Source organism: Abramis brama (genome assembly GCF_963993115.1).
Source record: "Abramis brama genome assembly, chromosome: 9".
NCBI classification, from domain to species: domain Eukaryota; kingdom Metazoa; phylum Chordata; class Actinopteri; order Cypriniformes; family Leuciscidae; genus Abramis; species Abramis brama.
Genome location: NC_139971.1, coordinates 38911778 through 38927914, shown reverse-complemented (window position 1 = coordinate 38927914; position 16137 = coordinate 38911778). Strand labels below are relative to the sequence as shown.

The following is a 16137-nucleotide window of genomic DNA, read 5'->3' as shown; positions in this document are numbered from 1 at the left end:
CTCTGGCTCGGCAGGACTGACGTGAAGCTCTGGCTCTGGCTCGGCAGGACTGACGTGAAGCTCTGGCTCTGGCTCGGCAGGACTGACGTGAAGCTCAGTCTCTGGATCGGAATCAGCGCGCTCTGAGCTTGACGGGACCAGCGGCGGCGAGGGCTTTGAGCTGGGCAGGACCAGCGGCGAAGAGGGCTTTGAGCTGGGCAGGACCAGCGGCAAAGAGGGCTTTGAGCTGGGCAGGACCAGCGGCAAAGAGGGCTTGGAGCTGGGCAGCGATGAGGGCTCTGTGCTGGGCAGCGATGAGGGCTCTGTGCTGGGCAGCGATGAGGGCTCTGTGCTGGGCAGCGATGAGGGCTCTGTGCTGGGCAGCGATGAGGGCTCTGTGCTGGGCAGCGATGAGGGCTCTGTGCTGGGCAGCGATGAGGGCTCTGTGCTGGGCAGCAATGAGAGCTCTGAACTGGACGGAACCAGCGGCGAAGAAGACTCTGAGCTGGGCGGGACCAGCGGTGAAGGCTCTGTGCTGGACGGGACCAGCGGTGAAGAGGACTCTGAGCTGGGCGGGACCAGCAGTGAAGGCTCTGGGCTGGACGGGACCAGCGGTGAAGAGGGCTTTGGATCGGCAGAAGTGACGTGAACAGTCTCTGGATCGGCAGAAGTGACGTGAACAGTCTCTGGATCAGCAGAAGCGACGTGAACAGTCTCTGGATCAGCAGAAGCGACGTGAACAGTCTCTGGATCAGCAGAAGCGACGTGAACAGTCTCTGGATCAGCAGAAGCGACGTGAAGTGCGGGCTCAACCTCGCCCACTATGAAGGGAGACCCACAAAATAGCAAAACAAAATCTATATATTGAACCAGAGTCCATCTGGGGTCAGCCTCAGGCAAATAAAAACTCACGTCCTGATCCAGTCCCATCCAAAAGCAATCCTTGAGTTCCCCGTCATCCAGCGGGGCCAGGTGGCAACAAGCCACAAACTCACCCACATAGTCCTCTATGGGGCGACCATCCTGGAAGATGGAGCAGAGTCTAGTTACTGGGTCCATGTTGTCATTGCTGCTGGATCTGGGTATGGCGAAGTCTTCTGTCATGAAACTGCTCAGAGACACGAAGTAGGAGATCCAAATGCAGCTTTATTTGGCTGGGGCAATCCAGAGGCGTAATCCAATGTACAGGCTAGGGTCATACACAGGCAGGCAGTCAAAACAAAGAAACAAACAAAACAAACAAACAGGCAGGCAGGGACCAGAGGCAAGAGAGTAATCCAGGGAACAGGGCAAGATATCAAAAACCAAGAAACAAGAAAACCAGGGAAACGCTCAGAAATGCAGTGTGACACAAGCAAGACTTCGCGGTGAGTGAATGAATGAACATGGTATAAATAGACAGACTAACAGGATGAGACACAGGTGAATGCAATCAGTGAATGAGGTACAGGTGAATGTGATCAGTGCACTGTAAAAAGTAATAAGTTGACTTTACTTAGAAAAGCTGTGGAAACTGATTGCCTCAAAATTTTCAAGTGAATTAGGTCATAATGTTTGATTTGATACTACTCTCTATTACTTTGTAGAGTTAACTTGCACATTTGTACAGATTACCATAAAACTTGAGTAGAGGTAACTCAATTTCAAAAGTTTAGGCAACTTACAGATTTAAGTAAGGTGAACTTAAACAAAACAGTTATTTGAACATGTCTGCTTGTTCATTTTACTAGAGGAATATGTGGAAACTGATTGCCTTAAATTTCTCAAGCAAGTTCTACTCAAAATTCTAAGTTAAGAATACAAAGACAGACAGCAGATTTGGCACAACACTAGAATGTTTATTTGCTCCATAAAACAATATTAATTTGAGACATTACTTAAGGCATGCCAATCAACATGGCCCACTACAACATTTTAGAAGAAAAAAAAAGCACATACTGCACTCAGGAAAACAAAAAGACAATAAAAAGATCAATGTTTTTAACATCTTTATAAAGTGGTCAAAAGGAGAGCTTACAAGTCTGTAAGTTTAGTACAGGACACATTTCCTACTACAGTTCTCTTTAAAATTTTGGCCAATGGACAAAATCACTCTCTGTATGAAGTCGAATGTGCTCTTCAGTGTTGCAGGATAAGTTTAGAGCATAAATTAGTCCAAAGAGCAAACAAATTGCTTGTGGAATATTTTCATGTTCATCCACAACCACTGTACCTTCCAAAATGACTGCTGTTGTTGTGGCATCAAGATGCAGGGAGTAGGGTATGGTTGCAGAGCCCTTTGGAATCACTGTAAGAATGCCTTTTTCAGTGTGGGAAATATCTTCATTGTCATCACAGTCCTAAAAATGGGAATAGCATATAACAAAAATGAGGTCAAATCAAGCCACAAAACTTATTTTAAAGGGATAGTTCACCCAAAAAGAATTATATCATCATTTACTCACCCTTATGTTGTTCCAAACCTGTATGAGTTTCTTTCTTCTGCTGTACATTCAGCAGAAAGAAAGAAACTCATACAGGTTTGGAACAACATGAGGGTGAGTAAATGATGACAATTTTTATTTTTGGGTGAACTATCCCTTTAAGAGCACATATTCTAATTAAAGCATGAAACTAAATTAATAACACTGTATTATGTCTAAGTAAAAGTAAGTAAGTAAAATGTATTTATAAAGCGCTTTTCACAGATAAAATCACAAAGTGCATTAAAATCACTAAATGTAAAGGCCCTTTCAAACAGGACACAGCAGTGGATGCAGGGAGGAATACATGCATCAAACCACTGCATGAAAAGACAAATAAAACTGAAGCCCAGCTATACAAATTAAAAATAACACACAAAAAAAATTGTCTTTCTTACAACTGTTTTTCATTAATTTCTTTATGTAATATAAAATGTATCTTGTGTCTTTTTTCCTCTAATTTCTTAATTATTTTCTCTATCCCTTACTTTGTTTCTGTGTCTGACTGTTTTATCTTGCCTTCATTACTCTTCTTGCCAGATGTCAAAACTGTTTGAAGAACAGTTTGCCTTTTAAATAAGAATAACATCAGAGAAGAAAATACTTACAAAATTTATCTTGTAAAAATCAGAAGGGTCCTCTCCTTGGAGGAGTGGTAGGCCATGAAGAACGGCTGATCGTACCGCATTGATGTTGGATTTCTGCAAAATTATAAAATGTATATTAAATAACGCTCATGACACTAACACAACAAAGAGCAAACAAAAACAGCAAAGGTAACAGTTGTTTTGCTATCGGAAAATAATTGTAATATGTCGAGGAGCTTACTTTATTTTCAATCTGCTGCAATATCTTCTTAAGTCTGGAGCCAATGTCTCCACCTTTAGCCCAGAAGATATCGATGAAACGTAGAGTGAATCGGTCCAGTTCTTGAAAGAATTCAGTTTGACGTTTTTTGCCAAATACAAGACTAAACTCTGCCAGGATCCAAAAAAACAAAAACAAAAAAAGTAGGACAAACTGACATTAAGCACTTTTCACTGAAATGTCAGAGTATAAATTAAACATCAAAAGTGGTTAATGATCAACTTGCTTTGAAAATGTTGAAGATTAAATTATATAGGAAAACAATAAAGACAGGAATATTTACTCACCTGACTCTGAGTGAAGAGGGCTGGCCACCTTTCCACTATTCTTCACAGCAAAGCTCCTCAAAACTGCAAAGTGGGCAGTAAAATATCAAAAGGATGTTATCACATGAACTGGATTGGCTACCATGTACCTTATGTTAATGATTTTTTATTAAGTACATTCTTAGTGCATTTAATTATTTTAATGAACACAGACAAACTTTGTAGACATATGGAATCGGAGTACTTCTAGAGTAACGTTAGCTTCCATGTTTTAATCTAAAGTGTTTCAACAGCTGAGACCTCTTTTCACAGGAAAACAAGCAGAACTTGCACGTTCAGTGCACCAATTAAGTCTCCAAAATAAGCATACACAAAAGAAAAAGACAAAAATAATAAGGTAATAATTACTTGTTAGTGACGCTTTCTTAACTGTTGATCATTTCCATGTGAACGAACGACACGTGAGCATCGAACGTTCTAGAAAGAATGTTCGTAAAGTAGGCCGCGCAGGTTTTTACATAATGATAAACCCCGAACTTACAACCGAGTAAAATAGCTTACAAACTTTAAGTTACATAAAAAGTGTTCAGTAAAAATCGATTTTTGCAACCTAGCTAGTAAGTTAAGCCACTGGTCTCTCAGCTGGTCTCATTATTTCGACATAAAACTACTTAAGTAACAGTTAACTTATGCCTTTTCCACTTACGTGAGAATCTAATTACATTTATTTACGTTTTTATAAGCAATACAATGACATTGAGGTTTATAAATAGCTTACCTAATTTTGCTGTTGCATCCCGAACACGAGCGAGCTGAAGTTCTTCTTCGTTGATTGTCGTCTTCAAGTTCAAACAATAACCAAACCTTCCCATTGCGCATGCGCGAGACGAAAATGCATTTATTTAATACTTAACCAATAAAGGGCAGTAAATATATCTGTTAATAAAAATATAATGGATTGTGACACAGCAGCAGCAAATGGGCTTGCCAATAAGCTTTAATCTTAGTAGTTTCCAAGTTATTTAGTGCAAAGGAAAAAACACACGCACGTGTGCACGCGCGCGCGCACGTGTGTGTGTATAAACTTAACAACCGTTTCTAATTGTAGGGTATTTACTAAAATGTTTATTCATTTCATTATTATTAGGATTATTATTATTATTAGCAAATTCTGTGCTTAAGAAGTTTGCAATAGTGTGAACATGCCTTTAGTACAATACACTTAACAATCTTAAGTACAATGTACTAGATTTGTTTAGTATCCACCTAAAAGTTCAGAGTACAAAGTCTAATCAAGTTAAATCAACAAATTTTCCAAAGTAAGTTAAATTCACTAGTTGTTCTTAAGTAGATTCAGCAATTACTTTTTACAGTGTGATAATGAGTCCGGGCAGTGAGTTATGGGAAATGTAGTTTGTGAGTGATAGTCTTATGTGGAGTGCCCTCTGGTGGCTCTCAAGGGCACTCCAGCTGGTGACCGTTACAAATATGCTCCCGTTCATAGAGACTTTTAGATGGATGTCGAGGCTTTTTAGGTTGAGTAGATTCTCTGACCCAATTCATTTGCTGACTTCCATGACTGCAATATGCTGTGTTTTACGCCAACTGGCAACCCGGGGTGTCGAAATACTATTGGGTAAATTGGCAGTGGGCGGGATCATACAGACCAAAACAAAAACAGACATTCTCACACGGAACACGCATTCCAAAGTAATATCACTGGCTGTCACTGGTTTTTCAAAGAAATAAGTATGTGAACTTACACTGTAAAAAATTAAACCGTGATTTTTACGGTAAAAAAACGGCAGCTGTGGTTGCCAGTACTTTACCGTCAAAAATATGGTAGCAACGTTATTGGTTTTATAGACTTATCTCAAAATTTACAGTAATAAACCGTAATTCATTATCTGATATAATGTGAATTTAACGCCCTATTGAAGTATTAATATCTGTTTTGTACCATTGTAATACACTGATAACCAACAATCACAGCAGTGATGAGAGTCACATGATCAATCAAGGATCATCACAAGCAGCTCTTCCACCAGAAATGTAATGCTAATATAATAGAAGCTGCACAGTGTCATTCACACAAACATTAAACACCATCATGGTAACACACATGAAATTTTAAAAATGCAATAAACATTAATTTAACAACATTAAATGTAACATAAAACCCTAATGTACATAACTGATTAGAACAAACTAAGAAAACTATGAAGAAACAGTTATTTTAACAAAAATAGATCAAATGTGAAGTGTCACGCAGGAAATTGTGGGAATTTCAATTTACGTTTTTTCAATGTAAATTATACAATGAGTTGTTCTTTTTCACTTTCAAAAACTGTAAATTTAACGGTATTTTACAGTAAAATTACATTAAATGTACCATTAGATCTATCACAGTTATTTACCGTATATAGTACAAAACCAATTATGTTAACCAATTAACAGTTTTTCACTGTAGCATTTTACCGTTAAAATCACAATAATTTTTTACAGTGTAGCATGTTTCCTAAATCTCTGCAAACACCTTTAACCTTTGTTAATGTAAGTTAATACAAATATTCATGTTCATGTTAGTTCACGGTGCATTTACTAATGTTAACAAATAAAACTTTTGATTTTAATAATGTATTAGCAAATGGTGAAACTAACTATAAATGCTATAGAAGTATTGGTCATTGTTAGATACATCATGATAGTTTTTTTCAGGATTTTTTTGATGAAAACAAAGTTCAAAAGAACAGCATTTATTAAAATGCTAAAAGTGTCATAATAAATGTCTTTTTTTAAACAATACAATACATCCTTGCTGAATAAAGGTATGAATTTCTTATTTTAAAAAATCTTACTTGGAATGATAGTGTATATAAAATGCAATTGAATTACATTAAATATGTCAATATTTACCAGCAGGGGCCATTGCTAACCAGTCAAACCTCAATCCCCTGGAATGCTAAGCTACAGATCAACAAGCCTCACCCACATAAATACACACATATACATATTTATACCATACTTCTCTGTCAGAATTTCAACACTTTGCCAACCCAAAAAGACAGACACAGCTGTGCACAGCACAAAAAAATAAATAAATAAAATGTGCCGTGATTTTCTTTTGTCATTGTCCCAAATACAAATCATAAATAAGTTATGTAGAGTACAGTCAAATGCTTTCAACAAATGGGTTCTTTGCCAAAGCATCCTGAGCTGCTGTAGCTGAACCTTTATATGTCAGGGAAACCAAAGCACAGTCATACTAATCTCCATGATAGGAAAGCAACACCTGTGAAATAAATAAATCATGCTGGAAGGCATCATGCCTATAAAACTCCCACAGTGTGATGTCTGTGAAACTGATCAAGGGTGTGTGCTGGAAGAGACAGATAGAGATAGAAAAAACATCACGCTCTTTCTACTAGATTTCAATGGAGTTGGACTCATCCAGGGCAGACCAATGAGAGGTCAATAATAGAGTCTGGCTCAAACAAGGGGACAAGGTTTGGCTGGTTAGTTTGACCCAGTTAGCCCCTGCTGCTAAATGGCACAGCTATATAACATCTGGCAGCAAGAGGCAGCTTTCTATTCATTGACGGCCATTCAACCAAAGATGTCTAGCCTATGTGTTGTGTTTTTTATCAGTGCACATTACTATTAGTTATAAAATGCATGTGCCCTCGTAATCTTTGATCAAAATAACTTCCCCTCCCTCTTGTAGCATCTGTTTTCTTCTCCGATGACGTGTTTACTGGCATGAGGGCGGGACAACCTGTCACTCACATTAGATCAACCAATAGCAAACCACAACCATCCAACGATCCAATCAATTCCCCACAGACAAAATCAAGTCCCACCCTACATTTCTTCTTGTTCAAAAAGCCGTTTCACTTCCGTTACATGGTGGACAGAAACTTTTACTATGACTTCATTACATTGCAAAGCATAATATCACTTATTACTCCACTACATTTCATAAAAACATGTCGTTCCTTGTTATTTTGAACTGAAGAAACAGTCACCCGATAACAATGTCCGATTCGTGAACAAGCTGATTATTTTCAATTAACCTATTAAATCTGTTCGCAAATAACACTGAACGATTCATTTGTGAACTGGACTGATTTGACTGCATCTGTTCTCGAGTCAACGACTCACTGATTCAGATGATCTGGTCGGAGCAAGTCTCCAGTGAGCAATTCACTGAATTCACGAATCAAAATGAGCAAAGAACAGGAGATGCTCGGAGGTTGAGTGAGCGCGCGACTGATGCCGCGAAAATTAAGTTACTAATGCTGAATTAGCGCGAATAAAAACTAAACAACGTTAAAATAATGCACAAGAATCCCCAATGTATTTCAATATATTTGTAATTACATATTTGTAATGAAGTTGCAATTTATCACTTATAAAATGAATAATAAAACATTTATTAACTTTAAATGTAATATTAAATACCACACCACAGTTAAAATTATAATCAAGCATGTGTGCTTTAGTATGTTAGTCAACATATTAAAAGTGTACTTCTTTAAAGCATGACAAAACATTTTAAATTTACTTTAAAACTTTTAAAGGAACACGCCGACTTTTTTGGACTTCAGCTTATTCACCGTATCCCCCAGAGTTTGATAAGTCCATACATACCCTTCTCATCTCCGTGCGTGCCGTAACTCTGTCTGACGCACCCACCGCTAGCCTAGCTTAGCACAAAGACTGGAGGTAAACGGCTCCAGCTAGCATACTGCTCCCAATAAGTGACAAAATAACGCCAACATTTTCCTATTTACATGTTGTGATTTGTATAGTGACAGTGTGTACAAATAACAAGGTCACATGAGACAGCCATCTTCTAACCGTATACATACTGGGAACTATATTCTCAGAAGGCGAAGCACTGCTACTTGGACGAAGTAAATAGGAAAATGTTGGGATTATTTTATCACTTATTGGGAGCAGTATGCTAGCTGGAGCCGTTTACCTCCAGTCTTTGTGCTAAGCTAGGCTAGCGGTGGGTGCGTCAGACAGAGTTACGGCACGCACAGAGATGAGAAGGGTATGTATGGACTCATCTAACTCTGGGGGATACAGTGAATAAGCTAAAGTCCAAAAAGTCAGCATGTTCCTTTAATTTGACATTTGACATATACAGTTCAAAAGTGTACTTATAGTTCTAGGACAATACTTCCTCAATACATATGTCACTTTTCTCAAAACTCTTCACACAGAACTCTTCTTCTAACCAACTTTCAGCTTGGCACAGCAGTTCATTTAGCATGCACACTGCACTGCACTAAAGCTACCAAAACACTTCATACACGTCTCAAATCAACTCATTCTTACATAAGACTAGCAAAGGATGTGACCCAACAAAGCACACTTCGGCACTCATAACGTAAATAAAAAAAATTAAAAACACGTTTACATTACAGTACAAAAGTATTCTTAAGTTTCCACTTTTGTATAGATGGTAATAACATTTAAAGACTAACACCTGTCTAATTGTTCAGCTAAATGTTTTTGAACATGGCGTTACTGTAGAAATGTCTTATTCGGTTTTGTATTGTGTTAAGTTTTGAACTTAAGTTTAATATTTTAGAAAAGAGTATAATTGGCCTGTAGGTACATCGAGTTTTGGCAGGGGGTGAGAGAAGAATTTATGTGATTTGAATGACATCGAATGCATTTGTGCCAAAGCAGTGATAAATGAGCCCCATAAGCTACTGTATGTTTCCATCCAAAGTTGCACTTAACCTTAAATTTAACTGATGTTCAAAAATTTGTGAATCAGCATTTCCATCCCACTTGAGAGAACAAAATCGTCACTTATTACCATAAATGCCAAGCAGCTGACATTAGATGACCGGGAATGCTACCGGATAACTTTCTCCCGATATTATCGACCTCCTTTGGCTCAAGATACGAACAGCTTCATCGTCACAACGGTACAGATAACCACAGAGTCGGGAATATGAGGAATAAATTGGTCATTACTATCACAGGTTGACAATTATGCTGTGACCTCTTTTGACACAGCTGTTTTGGCAGGCTCTCATACGAGAGAGACCACAGAAAGTGTTCTAATGAGAATCGGCCTGTCAGACAAACAGGCTTATAATCGCACGCTGTACTCCACAGCTCCTCAATGCCAGCGATCGCATAATTCTGATTAAAGCCACACCATGTGAAGGCTGACGATAAACCGCAATCCTCCTTGAAGAAAAGTTGCTTAGCTGTAAGGATCTGCCAGAAACAATCTGCACACATGAATGGTGATGCTCTCTGAAAAAGTGATTGTTCAGGATGAAGGGAGCTTTGAATAACAGCACACGACAGGCAGAGAAACAACCATACGCACACACGGCCTCATTAGACTGAACCTCCCTACCCACCCAGTACGTTTCTGCGCTCGACTTTGAATTATATGAAACTGATCTTCCTCCGTAATGAAGAAGTGCTGAGGCCTGGTCATTAAAGTGGAAAGTGCTGAGTTTCACACAGGCCGCTGCTGCGGCTCAGTATGGATCTATATAGGCCTTCGCGGAGGTAAAGATCAGATGGAGTGTGATTGGGCTTTAGCCAACAAGGCAGGACCCATCACTCCTTATCTTCCATTAGCCACTGTTGGACTGAACGTTTCCTGCCATTTTATGTGCTTTCAGAATTATATAATCCCATAAAGAACTCGTAGCACCCTGAATATTAGAGGGACTCTATGAATTCTATTTACATAAGGTAATCGAGAGAGAGAGAGAGAGAGAGAGAGAGAGAGAGAGAGAGAGAGAGAATATATGATGTAAGGCCTAGGAATTTTGACGGCATTACCCTTTATTCAAATTATTAAAAATATGTTAAACGATTTTTTTTACGTGTATATGCTTACAATATATGCAAGTCAATTGTTTTATTTGTGATGCAACGCAATGAATAATGCCAAATTGTGCAGACAGAATTTTTAGCCAGGCTGTCATACAAAGAAATTCTGAACATGCAAAAACAAAAGGGAACTATTAATAACTGATTATGTTGTTGTCAATGAATGCTTTTGTGAGCTTTTTGTTTTTCTATGCATTTTTTTTTTTTTTTTGCATAGTAAAATAAAACCTGTAGCTGTAGTTTACCCATTTTTTTGCCAAATAACTTAGTCAGATAACTAAGTTTAGTGTTTTTTCTTGCCTCATATTTAAAATATGCAAAAATATCAAATATTTTCCTCATATTTTGATGGTTTAATCGAACTTGTGGGGTCAATAAAAACGAATTTTGGCCACTAGCCTACTGTGTGTTTTATATGACCAACCAATTTAAACACACCTAGCATTTTGTAGATGAAGATTAGCTGTCACACCGTGTCCTAACTACACGCGACGCGCGATAAAAGGTATCTTTTCCATGTTTCCAATCAGAGTTTTTGGTCCTAACCAGGCGCGACGGTGACACGCGACGATTCTATTTTAGAAACGGTTTCTATTTTTCTGCGATGTCGCGCTGGAACAACAAACAGAAAGTGTGGCAATGATAATCTCAGGTAGCCTACTGTTTATGTGCTTTATTTAATGTTAAAAGCGTTAAATGTGACTATGAATATCATTTAGTGCTCCAGCTTTGTAGCTGTAAAAGCAACAATGGATAGGCTATAATTCGTGAGTGCCGTCAAGATTACTCACTAGTGCTGTGCACTTGCCGCGAGACTCCGCCCACGCGCTGTTCTGATTGGGTGTGATTTTTGATTGACGTTGTGGCGTCTCACAGTCACGTCGCGTCTAGTGTGGACACACTGCCTGTCGCTGGAATCTTGTCTTGTGGCATGTAGTTAGGACACGGTGTCACACTTGTAACTATTCTTTGAAGTCGATTTCAAAAACAGTAAATGCACATATAGTAGCCTACCTTACCTAAAAGTGCACAAGTTTATGCAGTTTATTTATAGTTTTTACTTACAAATACAATAGAGAATAAATAACTTCTGTACTGCATTTTTAAATACTTTAGTTGCTGTGCTCAAATAGAGACGAATGCATCCTGCAGCTGCTGAGCAATATGACCAAACATCTGCCACTAAACATCCTGTTCGGCTGTGAGGGATTTAAAGTCCTCTATATATTTTCTGCATGCTTTGAAATTCGTGGCTATGTCAATTTTGCATTAAATATGAATGAGAACAAAAAGGAGGAGAAAAGAGAGATAAAAAGGCAAGCACTAAATGAAATATTGCTGGGGAACGCAGCATTACTCCTTTTAAACGAACTGTTAGCGCCGTGTGCCGGGATGTCAGTGTCTTTTGTATGCATGTCCTTATGCGCTGTCTTTCTTTGAGCCAGATAAATGTGACAGCAAGCAATTGGCAGGAATCCCTGTGGCCATAGACAAATACTGTAAAGGTACAGTAATAATGGAAATAATATTGGAAACGCAACTGCCCATCTAAATTCCTCACTTTCTAGCCTATTCATCTGCATAAAACCCTTCCACAGTCGCAGAATGCAAATAAATATGCAACAGCTCTTACAAACGCATGCACAAAGAATTCAATGCCACAGGGAGGAACTAAACAGAAAAAGGCTCCTCAGCCCCGTTTACATGCTTTTTACTAACACAATACAGTTTATAATAGTCCACTGAATGACCAGGATAACAGCGTGCGATGCCAAACGCAACAAAAACCAATTCACATGTGAATATATTTGAGTAGAAACACATGAAATGAGTTTGATAAGATTACACTGCACTTAAAGCGAAGCAACATGCCAGAATGCTTTGAAAAACATGGTTGCACAAAATCATTAGTGCGGTTAAAGCTAAAATTAGGGCACTTGTCATTCTGTGGACATATAATCTGTTTCTATGAGACTGAGAGGGCGTGAAATTTCCGATTCATGTTTTATGTTGTTTCCCATTTGCAGTTGTAATGAAATGCTCAGCTACAATTCTACTACACAATAACATCTGGAGACAACCTGCGGCCAGTGCACTCTTTTCTGTCTCTGTTTTGGTATTCAGATCACCGTTGTTCTGTTTTGCTGGAAATGACTTGAGTTTGAGCTTTAGAGTTGACTCATAATTGCCGGATATCTCATTAATAATTTGTCCCAGGCGTAATCTTGAAATTGAAATATGATCCATAATGCATTATTGAGCATTTCATTTAGGCATGCAGACGTGACTAGATATGTACCAGCCATAGCCTGCTTGTTCTATTAAATCCTGTTTAAAATAACAAATTAATTGAGGTCTCTCTGGGAGGTACAGGGGTTGTTTGCCATATATGTTTGACTCCCATTCCAACTCTAGACATGTGATATGATTCTCTCTAGCTGCTCTCTTGTTTGGTAGGATGTTAAGCTGTTTAATAATGCCCAGCTGGAAGTGTCTAGAGCCCCCAGTATTACAGACAGACTGGTATTGTTGTCACAGGATCTGGAGGATCTTTTTTTTTATTAGGCCAATTTAATACCTTGAATACATTTTGTACCTCTCTACACACTGCTAAATATATGGCAGCATACATGCAGTGAGTCAGTTAGCTGGTGTATCCTAATGCAATATTTTATGCCCTTGACAAGCACTCAGTGAATCTATTTTACATGGCCAAACACTGTTATTTTTGTTTGCCTCGTAGGATTAGGGTGGACATATACATGAATATAATAAAGAGCCTGATAAAGCAGTGCGCTTCAATGAGTTTGGAAAGGCTGCACTTAAAACACAAATACATCATTAAACCTAAAGCTAGAATCAAAGATGAAATAAAGCCTATTACTGTGGTACACAGCAGTCATTTGAATTGTCAGTTTGCGAACAATAAGGCCATATCACATGAGCAGGAGGCTCTGAATAATCAGCAATTGAAAATAAATTACATAAATTACACAACATTACCTATTACTTTGTCTGTAACGACTGTTCCAAAGGAAGTAAATGTAGAATTAAATGCTGTGCGTCTCCGAGCCACATATAGTTGGTGCATTTAATTCTTGAATATATCATTGAGTGAATGATTCAATGACTCACTCATGTCCAAATACGCATGCTTCCTTTCTACTGTATACAGCAGGCGAACAACAGTATGTGAAAAAAGTATGTGAAATGTCCAAATTCATAGTATTCATAAAACAGAAGGTGAAATGTCATTTGGATAACCTATTACTTCCATGGAGATTCTCATGCACATCTAATGGACACTTTATGTATGCAATTTCAGATGGATCTAGTCCCTTGTTCCTTAATGATGAATGAATCAGTTGACTAAACTAAACAGAACTCGATCCTGGGTATCATCCAGGTTATTTGAGTAAAAGACTCAAGAATATCTCTATATTGACCCCTATATTGACTTACTGTAATATGCAGAAAGAGCCATTGAATAATTCCACCACCAAAGGCCCATTCACACCAAGATGATAACTAACGATAATTACATTAGCGTCCACACCAACACACAATAGCATTTATTGTAAGCGTGCACTGCAGTTTAAATGCTCGAGCTCTTCAAAGCAGGGTGGATTTCTGATTGACTGTCAATGTTTTTATCGTTCATCAGCTGGGAAAAATCACTCTAAAAACGAGTCCAATGAAATTGTTCCTCTGTGTTGTTGTCATTTGGCTTTCCCATTCATGGAATTAGAATCATTAAAACGTTATATTTACTGTTCTTGGTGTGAACGGGCTTAATGCAATGACTTGTTTTGAAATACAAAATGCACATTAATAATGTAAAATATTAGCTTTAGTCAGAGGAGCGTTTATACTATCAGTAATTTTGCTAAGTAGTAATGTTTTATGGATGTTCACCGATGCAGAATTTCTGTGCTTTACGTGTATTAACAGATTCCAAATAATCTCCTTATAAGGATCACAATTAGCTTTAAATCTGTCATGGCAGTAAATGCAAGCTTTACATAACCTGATGCTCTGAAAAAGGCTATTTCATTTAAAGAAAAGAGGCTCTGGAATGCTATAGGTTCACAATTCAAAGGTGTTTGTAGCAGTGATCAATCAGCAAAAAGCAAAAAAGAATGAGCGATGCTTGGAAATCATCCAGCCCCATACTGAGCCAAAAGCAGTTCAGCATGCAATGCTGCAATTTCATCCTACAAATCACAACTCAATATGCCATACTGACCAGACTTGACAGATTGCTCCACTAACATTATGGAGGGAAAAGTCACAGGAGGTTCACAAATCACAATTTGTGATGTTTGACTTCCTAGAAAATCTTCATTTGGATTTAATCTAAATAAATTTCAAGTATGATTGCCCTCATCTCATATTTTCTAACACCTGAGACGTAGCTACAATATTAAACTGACTAAAATCGTAATCTTGTTAGGCTAGAGTATCTATCCCTGGTTAATTCACTAGGTACGCATTTTAATTATGTCGCATAGATTACCAATATGTTGAGAAGGGTCTTTGTTTCATTCCAAAGGGCAGTGAAACATTAAAAATCAATCTCTTTCTTTCCATTACCCTCAGATACCTGTATTGACCGGCTCACAGTGTCTCAGCGTTCTCACATATGAGAAAAGACAGCAATCTGACAGAGCCCGCAAAGACAAAAGAATGACCTTTTGGGTTTAGTGTGAGGAAGGGTAAAGTGTCGCTGTGGGATGGTTCAGGGCCTCTGTGCTCCAAAGGCAATTTTCAAAAGCTCGGGACACGCGTGTACACACTTTCTCCAGTGGAGCATTTAGGAGCGCTGCCCTGGTTCAGTGAGCCTTCTTGGAAATTTAATTTGATTTTCTTTTTTGCCGTTTTGTGTTATTAAAGAAGACGAAAATAACGATCAGGCGACAAATGAACCTCTACATAACCGAATCCGCTCCTGAAATGTCACCTTTTTTTTTTTTAGTAATAAGAAGATGCTGACGCCTACATGTTTTAGAAGGTTTGAGAGACATACACTACAGTTCATAAGTTTACTTTAATTATTTTTTCTGCAAGGATGCATGACATTTATCAAAAGTGGCGGTAAATAAATGTATAATGTCACAAAGTTTTTGGTTTAAATGCTCTTCTGAAATAAGAAATGTTTCTTGAGCACTTATTCAGCATATTAGAATGATTTCTGAAGGATCATGTGTGTAAAAGTGATCCACTGGAGGCAAGTTGTAAATGAGAACCCAAGGGCAGTTTATTATAAACAAAACCAAACATGAAACAAAAACATGGCGTGGCATGAAAAGGACTCACAACAGTGGTTTACAGGAAACAATACTTGACAAAGACACATGGCAAACATGAGGGCTTAAATACGCAGACTAATGACAAGACAAGGGACACCTGTGAACAATGATCAGACAATTAACCAATGACAAGACACATGGTAGGATCACATGACAGACAGACGGATCATATGACGTGAACAAACCCAAAACGTGACAATGTGACACTGAAGACTAGAGTAATGATGCTGAAAATGCAGCTTTGTCATCAGGAATAAATAATATTTTAATATATATATAAAATAAAAAACGTTTTAAATTGCAATGATTCACAATATTACTGTTTTTTACTATATTTTCGATCAAATACATACAGCCTGGGTGAGCATAAGAGAC

At 38.2% G+C, this 16137-nt stretch overlaps 2 protein-coding genes across 2 annotated transcripts in view; both read right to left on the bottom strand.

Annotated features, from left to right (window-relative positions):
- luzp2 (leucine zipper protein 2) overlaps positions 1 to 16137 on the bottom strand; it is a 116867-nt gene that overhangs the window by 44154 nt on the left and 56576 nt on the right. The gene's annotated exons all lie outside the window — the stretch shown is intronic.
- LOC311090043 (uncharacterized protein) lies at positions 1800 to 4446 on the bottom strand (the record flags this gene model as incomplete). The annotated part of the gene is made up of 5 exons (XM_084125142.1): positions 1800 to 2318; positions 3050 to 3142; positions 3270 to 3418; positions 3596 to 3658; positions 4353 to 4446. 5 exons carry the CDS (start codon positions 4444 to 4446, stop codon positions 2043 to 2045), a joined length of 675 nt encoding a protein of 224 aa, XP_083981268.1. The 3' UTR covers positions 1800 to 2042.